Genomic DNA, 10,352 nt, shown 5'->3' on the forward strand with positions numbered 1-10,352 from the left:
GCCAATCACCACTGCTTTGGACACCTATAGTCTCACTCTGCCTCACCTTACTTGACAGCAGTGCAATGCAGTATCATGAGCCATGCCTTTAGCCAAACTTTTAGTTATTTTAACCCATGCCCTTCTCATCACCCTTTGTCTTAATTTGCTCATAACTCCCAGATCTGTCTCTGCTCTTTTTTTTTTTTTTTTTAGTGTTATGGCTCTGGCATGGTGACTGTGACAGAAAACAGATCAGAGGCTTGTGCTGTACACCACCAGCTCACAGTGCTGTGGCCTGCTCTGTTCTTAGGCTCTCACCACTGGCTCCACATGATGTCATAAATGGCTGGGGGTGAGACACCGGTGTATGTGAGGATCAGTCTCCTGCTGCTCCGGTTGGGGGTGTTTCTATTCCTTTCTGGATCATCCTCCACTGAGCACTCCCAACACCATGGTCTTCCAGAGGTGGTGGTACCCTTGAAGCTAACATACGCTGGCAGCAGCATGAAGCCTCCTGGATGGCTCTCTTACAGCCTGCGCTTTGGAGGCCAGAGACACATTCTTCACATGAAAGTCAACAAGCTTTTGTTCTCTAAACACCTACCAGTGTTCACCTACACAGACCAGCATGGGCTAACAGAGGACCAGCCTTTTGTCCAGAATGACTGCTACTATCAGGGTTACATGGAAGGGGATCCAGAATCCCTGGTTGCCCTCAGTACATGTTTGGGGGGCTTTCAAGGAACATTACAGATACATAACGTTGTTTATGAAATCAAGCCCAAAAGGCTTTCTACCTCATTTGAGCATCTGCTATATAAGATGGTAGATGAGACAGAACTTCCACCCAAGAGATGTGGATTAACAGATGAAGAAATAGCACGACAACTGAAATTTCTTCAAGAGAGTGTTAATTATACTTTGAAGCAAAGTGGATATGTCGGCTGGTGGACTCACAGGCGTTTCCTTGAATTGGCAGTGTTGGTAGACCACGGTCGGTATCTTTATCACCAAAGTAATTCCTCAAGTGTGCAGTCTGAAGTGTGCATGGTTGTCAATGGAATAGATAACTTTTTACATTCACTGGATGTTAATGTGGTTTTGATTGGAATCGAGATCTGGTCTGAAGACAACCTCCTTCCAACAACAAACATAAGTATTCTCTTGGAAGAATTTTGCATGTGGAAGGGAAGAAGTTTTAATACCCGCTTACCACATGATATTGCACATGTTTTCATAAAGGAGAATTACGGCCGCCTTCTTGGCTTGGCCTACGTTGGAACTGTGTGTAATCAACTTTATAACTGTGGGGTTGATAGCTTTCTGAATGACAAACTGCACGAGTTTGCATATATTGTATCACATGAGATTGGTCACAATCTGGGTATGCGACATGATGATAAAATATGTGAATGTGGAAGTAGAAAATGCATAATGTTTCCAAGTAAAACTGTGGCAACTCGATTCAGCAACTGCAGTTATGCTTCATACTGGAATGTTGTTGGAAAAGTGAGGTGCATGCACATTTCACCAAATCCAGAGAATATCTTCAGGCAGACACGCTGTGGGAACAGTGTGCTTGAAGAAGGAGAAGAGTGTGACTGTGGTTCCACATATACATGTGCAAAAGATCCCTGCTGTCAGTCAGACTGCACCCTGAGAGTTGGGGCTACTTGTGCTTTTGGCCTTTGCTGTGAGAACTGCACGTTCATGCCATCAGGCTCCATGTGTAGGAAAGAAGAAAATGAATGTGATCTTCCAGAGTGGTGCAATGGGACATCCTATCAGTGTCCAGAAGATGTGTACATGCAGGATGGGACCTCCTGCACAGGCGGTGGTTACTGCTATGAAAAGAGATGCAATGACCGCAATGAACAGTGTAGGAAAATTTTTGGCAAAGAGGCCAAGAATGCAAATGAGAATTGCTACAAGGAAGTGAATATGCGAGGTGACCGTTTTGGTAACTGTGGTCTCACAGCCAGTTCATATATACAATGTGGAATCCCAGATATTCTGTGTGGGAGGGTTCAGTGTGAGAATGTGACAGAAATCCCCCTCCTGAGAGATCATTCTACTGTGCATTGGACTCGAATAAATGGAGTCAGCTGCTGGGGTACAGACTACCATCTTGGGATGACCATACCTGATATTGGTGAAGTGAAAGATGGTACAGAGTGTGGTGCAAATCATATCTGCATCGAAAGGAAGTGTACTTTTATGCCCAGTTTCGAAAGTGGTTGTTCACCTGAGACCTGCAATATGAACGGAGTCTGCAACAACAGAGAGCACTGCCACTGCAACTCCGAGTGGAACCCTCCCCACTGCCAGGAAAAAGGCGCTGGCGGTAGTGTGGACAGCGGCCCACCGCCAGGCAGAGATGACGTGCAGGACCACCATTACCTGCTGCTATTTCGCTTGATTCCTTTGTTTTTTATGTTATTTTGTTTGTTAATGTGGCTGTTTAAGAAACTAAAAGAATTAATTGGGCAAGAAGAGAAAAGTGCTCCAGCTGAACCTCAGTGAGAAGGACAATGTGTTGAGACAATACTTAAGGAAAAAGTACCAAATGTTCTTATTTCACCTAAGGAAAAAGGGAAAAAGTTCCAACTTCATCTTAGAAATAAAAGCCTAGATTTGTGATTAAAAAAAAATTCAAAATCTTTGAAATTTCTCACTGTTTTGTTTTTAGTTTAGTAGACATGTTACATCATGTGTCAGAGATCACAGAAAACCCGAGATGTTTCATTATTCTGCATCATAAATATTACCAATTAAACAATGAGTAAAAATATGCTAATTCCCAGAACATTTTGTTATTTTAAGCAATTTAATGCTTAATTTTTCATAAAATTATCTGTGTGTTTCCTGAGCAAAAGCACAGCTCACACAGTGTGTATGTGTGAGTACTTTTTATTTGCTCTCTTAATTCTAAACATCCTTCTCCTTTGTACACAGTGAATGGAAACCTACGAATCTCATTTCTTCTTTGCCAGTCCTCTTCTTATTCATTTCTGCTAACAGAACTAGAGGGAGACTGGGCAGACTGGACACCTGGGAAATTTTTCACCACTGTTTATGTCAGTGTTGTATCTTTAACAGCTCTTTCTTTACAAGAAGGTAAATTTCAGTCTGTGTTTTATTACTATATACTCAAACATACATATACTGAGTTTTCATATCTATGTATAATAGTTCATTACATTATATTTATATATTAGTGATTCCTTAATGGACATTAGTTTTCAGCTTCAGAGATACTGGCACGGCCACCAAGCATCTTACCTTTCTCAGTTTTCAGTCCCAGGTCCTTGAGTTATCAAATACCCGAGTCCTAGAGTGAGCCCTAGATCTATGGGACCTATTCAAAACATGTAGGTTTATTAATACTACCTCTTCCCTTCAAGCCCCAGCCCGAGCAGTAACAGCTACATCTTCTTCTTCATAACTCATTGCTATCCCCATGGTGTGCATTCCTCTCTTTGACTGAACTCTGAGTGGTACAGTATGTGGCATAATGGAGAACACAGAAAGGAGTCTGACATCAGAAGATTCGAAATATTCACGCTACGGCGCTTACCATCTTGGGGACATAATTTAGACTTAGAATAACTTTAAAATCAGAAAAAAAGAGGAAAATTATATGTGCCACTCAAACTTCATAACTTTTATTTCTAAAATGGATGAAAAACATGCTTGCAATTCTCTTTAGGATATGTAAGTCATAGCAACCATCTTTCCTCTAGAAAAACCCTAGATAATACCAACTATATTTTAAGAACCAAATTTAAGGACATCAGAGAGCTGAAGCAACAACATAGAGTAAAAAAACTAAAACTTCAGGCATCAAAAAGGATTTCTGAAAATTTGGACACTTGCTAGCTATGTTTTCCCCTGAGCACTTGCTGATACTGTATGTGATTTAAGCATTAGGTCTGGCCCAGTGAAAGGACATCGGCTGAAGGAAGAAGTACCCAGTGCTCTTAGTTACTAGCCAGGGCTAGATTCACAAGTTAGACATTGCTGCTGCTAAGTCGCTTCAGTCGTGTCCGACCTTGTGCAACCCCATAGACGGCAGCCCACCAGGCTCCCCTGTCCCTGGGATTCTCCAGGCAAGAACACTGGAGTGGGTTGCCATTTCCTTCTCCAATGCATGAAAGTGAAAAGTGAAAGTCAAGTTGCTCAGTCATGCCCGACTCTTAGTGACCCCATGGACTGGAGCCTACCAGGCTCCTCCGTCCATGGGATTTTACAGGCAAGAGTACCGGAGTGGGGTGCCATTGCCTTCTCCAATAGTTAGATATTGAGGGGCTGCTAAATCATAATCATTTTTTCCCATGTCTCCACCACAGCTAACCTCCCTATTCATGCTGAGAGTCCATACAGACGCCTGCCAACCCCCCGCAGAGCAGTTCCACAAGGGTTCTGGAGCAAGGGGCTGAGCTAGAGACAGGGGTGCAGTTCTTGGCTGTGAGAGACAAAGGGGACTTGCCATCATGGCTGCATCTGAACAGAGAGACAGATGCTTACATAATCAATACACTGGACCTCCATCTGTTCATGGGTCCTACTTGCTTCAGCACCCTCTTCCTTGTAGGCAAAGGTCCTGGGGCGATGCAGAGGGAGGGAAAAACACACACTTGATGGGAACAGAGCCAGATCAATTCTGGCTCTCAGGGCTTCTGTTCCTGAAACTTGTGATCAGACCCCCACCTCTGACAGGGGGTTGATGGCCACTAGGCAGAGATGAAGTGTTGCCTCACACAAGGCACTGGCCCTAGCCCCTTCATATGCAGCCCCATCACCTGCCAAGGCTGTAGTAACCAGGAAAGACATGTATCTACATCAAGTCTGTACTATCATCAAAAGTACTGGACACACACAGCCCATATATGGAAGCTCACATGTAAGAACCTCAAAAGATAACTGTTTTACCTAAATTATTAGAGGCAGAGAAAGTTAAGCAAAGTGAAAAGGCAGAGAAACTACTCTCAATTAAAAAAAAAAAGGAACCACTGAAAATAATGAAACAGAAATCAACAATTTATCAGATACAGAATTCAAAATATTGGTGGTAAAAATGTTAACTGAATTAAGAAAAGTAATTGATGTAAGCAGTGCCTGTTTTAACAATGAACAAGAAGATATAAAAACTATGCAATCAGACATGGCTAATTCAATTACTGAATTTTTTTAAAAATTGTATAAAGAATGAATAGCAGAATGAGTGGTTGTTGTTGTTATTCAGTCACTAAGTTATGGCCAAATCTGTGACACCATGAACTGCAGCATGCCAGGCTCTTCCATCCTCTATGATCTCCTGAAGTTTACTCAAATTCGGGTCCATTGAATTAGTGATGCTATCTAACCATCTCATCCTCTGCCACCCATTTCTCCTCCTGTTCTCAATCTTTCCCAGCATGAGGGTCTTTTCCAATGAGTTGACTCTTCACATCAGGTGGACAAAGTACTGGAGTTTCAGCTTCAGCATTTATTCTCCCCATGAATAATCAGGGTTGATTTCCTTTAGAATTGATCAGTTTGATCTCCTTGCAGTCCAAGGGACTCTCAAGAATCTTCTCCAGCGCCACAATTCAAAAGCATCAATTCTTTGGTGCTTTGTCTTTTTTATGATCCAACTCTCACATCCATACATTACTACTGGGAAACCAAATCTTTGATTATATGGACCTTTGTCAGCAAAATGGTACTTCTGATTTTTAACATACTGTCTAGTTTTGTCACAGCTTTCCTTCCAAGGAGCAAACATCTTTTAATTTCATGGCTGAAGTCACTGTCTGCAGTGATTTTGGAGCCCAAGAAAATAAAATCTGTTACTACTTTCACTTGGTCCTCTTCTATTTGCCATGAAGTGATGGGACCAGCTACCATGATCTTAGTTTTTTTTTAATGTTCAGCTTCAAGCAAACTTTTGCACTTTCCTCTTTCATCCTCATCAAGAGCCTCTTTAGTTCCTCTTCACCTTCTGCCATTATAGTGGTATCATTTGCATATCTGAGGTTATTGATATCTCCCCTGACAATCTTGATTCCAGCTTGTGATTCATCCAGCCTGGCAATTAACATGATGTACTCTGCATGAAAGTTAAATAAGCAGGGTGACAATACACAGTCTTGTCATACTCCTTTCCAAATTTTGAACTGTCTATTGTTCCATGTCCAGTTCTAACTGTTGCTTCTTGACACACATACAGGTTTCTCAAGAGAGAGGTGAGGTGGTCTGGTGTGCAGTGATTTTGGAGTGATTTTGATTTTGGATCTCATTTCTTTAAGCATTTTCCACAGTTTGTTGTGGTTCACAAAGTCAAAGACTTTAGTGAAGTTAATGAAGTAGAAGTAGTTGTTTTTCTGGAACTCCCTTGCTTTATCTATGATTCTACGAATGTTGGCAATTTGATCACTGGTTCCTCTGCCTCTCAGAAACCCAGCTTGTACATCTGGAAGTTCTTGGTTCATGTACTGCTGAAGCCTAGATTGAAGGATTTTGAGAATTACCTTGCCTAGGATGTGAAATGAGTGCAACTGTACCATAGTTTGAACATTCTTTGGCATTGCCCTTCTTTAAGACTGAAATGAAAAATGACCTTTTCCTGTCCTGTGGCTACTGCTGAGTTTTCCTAAGTTGCTGACATATTAAGTGCAGCACTTTAATAGCATCGTCTTTTATGATTTTAAATAACTCAGCTGGAATTCTGTTACTACCTCTAGCTTTCAGCTACCCAGGTGGTGCTAGCAGTAAAAAACCCCCCTGCCAATGCAGGAGACATAAGAGACACGGGTTTGATCCTTGGGTTGGGAAGATCCTCTGGAGGAGGGTATAGCAACCACTCCAATATTCTTGCCTGAAGAATCCATGGACAGAGGGGCCTGGCCAGCTACAGTCCATAGGGTCACAGAGAGTCAGACTCTAAAGCAACTTAGCGCACACATACATACACACACATATATACACATGCAAAATTATGTCATGTACAAATAAAGACAAATTTACGATCTTCTTGTCATTCACATGCCTTTTATTTCGTTATCATGCCTAACTGCTCCAGCTAAAACTTCCAGTACTATATTAAATAAGAGTGCTAAGAGGGGACATCCTCGTCTTCTTCTTGATCTTGACAAAAAGATTTCAATTTTGAACAACTGAGAATAATGGTGGTTGCGGGGTTGTCATATAAGACCTTTCCTATGTGAGGTGTGTTTCTTCTATAACTATTCTGTGGAGGATATTTATCATGAAAAGATGTTGTATTTTATCAAATGATTTTATGCATCTATTGAGATGACCATGTGGCTTTTTGTTCATTCTATTAATGTGTCCCATATATTGATTTGTGTACATAGAAACATCTTTGCATCCAGCTAAAATGCCAATTGGTCACGGTGTATGAACATTTTATTGTGTTCCTGAATTCATTTCCTAACACTTTCTTGAGAAGACTTTCATCTATCAGAGTGCTTATTGACATGTAAACGTTTTCCATGTTTTATATTTCCAGTTTCTTTATTCCTCTGTTTCTGCCTATCTTTATAAATTGATAACTTTCCACAGGTATGCCCTATTTTCTTTTTTCTGTTTCTAGACTATACTCCAGATTTTTGCTTTGTAATTACCCCGAGGATTACTGAAAATATCTCATAGATGAAACTGTCCATCTTATAATGATAACAAATTATCTTCATTTGCCTATAGGTCACTCTTTATATGTTTGATGTCACAATTACTATCGCTTTTAATGATGTGTATTTATTAACAAATGATAGTAGTTATAGTAATTTTTCATAATTTTTCTTCAACCTCTACACTATTGTTAAGTAGTTAATACTCCATTCTGTTATACAATTAGAAATTTCTAAATCTAACTAATTTTTCACATTTATTAGGGCATTGTGTACCTTAGGGTTCCATATAGCTGATTAGTTTCTTTCATGTTAGCTTGAAGAACTCCTTTCAATATTCCCTGCAAGGCAGGTCTACTGGTGATAAACTCCCTTAGTTTTTGTTTGTTGGGGAAAGTGTTTATCCTTCCAATATGAATAATAACTTTGAATGATAGAGTATTCTTAACAGGCAATCTTTTAATCCTTTAAATTTGCCACTGTAGTTTCTCCTGACCAGTAGGGTTTCCACTGTGAAATCCACTGAAAGCTTAATAGAGCTAATTTGTAAATTACAATCTGCATATCCCCTCCTTACCTGGACTGCAATCAGAATTACCTGATTGTGATAGTTTCAGTATAACCTGTCTCAAAGAATATCTTTTGCATTGAGATAATAGTGTGAAATATTAGTTTCTTGAACTAAGATCTCCTAGTATGTGCAGTTGTGGGAAGATTTCTGCTATTACTAATTTAACTAAATTTTCTATCAACTCACTTTCTCTCTTTACCATCACACAATTATTTAGATATGCACCATTTCAATGGAGGCCCATAGATAATGTAGGCTTTTTTCATTCATTTTAATTTCTCACTCTTTGTTTCTTTGTAACTTATTTCAAAATTCCTATCCTCTAAGTCATTTATTCTGTCTTCCTTTTTTTCTATATCTATAATATCTATATTATATTCTTCATCTCACTCATCATGTTCTTCAGCTCCAGAATTTGTTCTGTTCTTTGTTAACCTTTCTCATTTTCGTTGTTTTTAGTTTAGTTTTGGTTTTGGTAAAGAACTCATTCAGTTCATTTATATTTTCCTAATCTAATTGAACTGCCTTTCTAGGATTTCTTATAGTTCACTGACTTTCCTCAGTATACCTATTTTCAATTATTAAGCACCTCTGTTTCAGGATTCATGGCTCTGGGATCAGTTGTCAGAGATTTATTGACATTGTTGATGATGGCACAGTTCCTTTATTTATTTATTAAGTCCCTTGTTCTATCAGCTACACCCAGAAGAACATATGCAGCCTTTCCGAGGCCTTAGCTGTTCATGTCCCAGTGCAATATTCACAAGGCTCTTCCCAGGTCCAGAATGAGGAGGACCATTACTCAGTTGCTATGGATATAAAATTGGTACAGTTTTAAATTCAGCAGTTAAACCTAGAAAGTAATCAAATTTAAAAATGTGCCTTTTATTTTCTTTTGTCATGCAAGATGTCAAATAAAAATCTTTGCTCAGCGATCAGTATGTTACTCCCTATAATAGGGCGGCTGCTCCTAAGCTGCTTCTGTCGTGTCCGACTGTGTGCGACCCCATAGACGGCAGCCCACCAGGCTCCCCCATCCCTGGGATTCTCCAGGCAACAACACTGGAGTGGGTTGCCATTTCCTTCTCCAATGCATGAAAGTGAAAAGTGAAAGTCAAGTCGCTCAGTCGTGTCCAACTCTTAGCGACCCCATGGACTGCAGCCTTCCAGGCTCCCCCGTCCATGGGATTGTCCAGGCAAGAGCACTGGAGTGGGTCGCCAGTGCCTTCTCCAATGGCAGGGCTACAGCTAGAAAAGACCATGTGTGTGTGCTCAGTTGTTTAGTCATGTCTGACTCTTTGTGAGCCCATGTACAGTAGCCCGCCACTGTCCTCTGTCCACAGGATTTTCCAGCAAGAATACTGGCATGGGTTGCCATTTCCCCCTCCAGTGTATCTTCTGACCCTGGGATCGAACCCAAATCTCCTGCATTGGCAGACGGGTTCTTTACCACTGAGCTTCCTGGGAAGCCCCGTGGGTACTATTAATCCAATTCCAAGGAATTCAAGGCCTTAACAAGCTCTTGTTTATTTTCTGATGCACAAATGATGACTGTTTCCCAAAATCCCTCCTGGTATCAAGCAGTCTTGCTAATACAAGGGTGTCAAATTAACTGTAAAATGAAGCAGAGAGAAAATAGGAACAACTTATGCCACTACGATGCTAGCATCACCACCCACACTCTACTTTCTTCATCTCGCTCTTCTTTGTAATCTCTTGTGACACTTTTTTACTGACAACAGTTCTTGTAATGGATGAGGCACACTTATTTACACATGTGAAATGTCTCTAAGTTATCCTTGACCTTAGAGTGAAAGTCATAGATGGTTACTGAAGCCTCAATCCTTGAACAATGGTTTAAACCAAATCAAACTTATTTCTGGAACTTGAAGCAATTCAACTGTTTCATTATGAGGTTTTGTGCTTAGGAAATAATCTGAGATGAGGAACACAGTATGAATTAAAGCACTAAAGTATGAATAAAAAACACTAAACACTTATACTAAGGGAGGGAATACATGGGATGGGAATAAGGACTATACTCAGGTTTATTCATATTGAGGAGTAATTAGAGTATGATGGAGAAGGCAAAGCCAGAATGTGGAAGGCCTTTATCCAATTGCCATGGTCTTTAGAACTCAAGGAGCCTTATTGCTAAGCACTTC

General features: G+C 40.4%; 1 protein-coding gene across 1 annotated transcript; it reads left to right on the forward strand.

The window, feature by feature from the left end:
• Positions 1-204: 204 nt before the first annotated feature.
• Positions 205-2,666, forward strand: LOC133252407 (disintegrin and metalloproteinase domain-containing protein 20-like). Its single transcript, XM_061424965.1, has one exon. It carries the CDS (start codon positions 325-327, stop codon positions 2,503-2,505), a length of 2,181 nt encoding a protein of 726 aa, XP_061280949.1. The 5' UTR covers positions 205-324; the 3' UTR covers positions 2,506-2,666.
• The last annotated feature ends 7,686 nt before the right edge of the window (positions 2,667-10,352 follow it).

Source organism: Bos javanicus, chromosome 8 (genome assembly GCF_032452875.1).
Source record: "Bos javanicus breed banteng chromosome 8, ARS-OSU_banteng_1.0, whole genome shotgun sequence".
Lineage (NCBI taxonomy): Eukaryota > Metazoa > Chordata > Mammalia > Artiodactyla > Bovidae > Bos > Bos javanicus.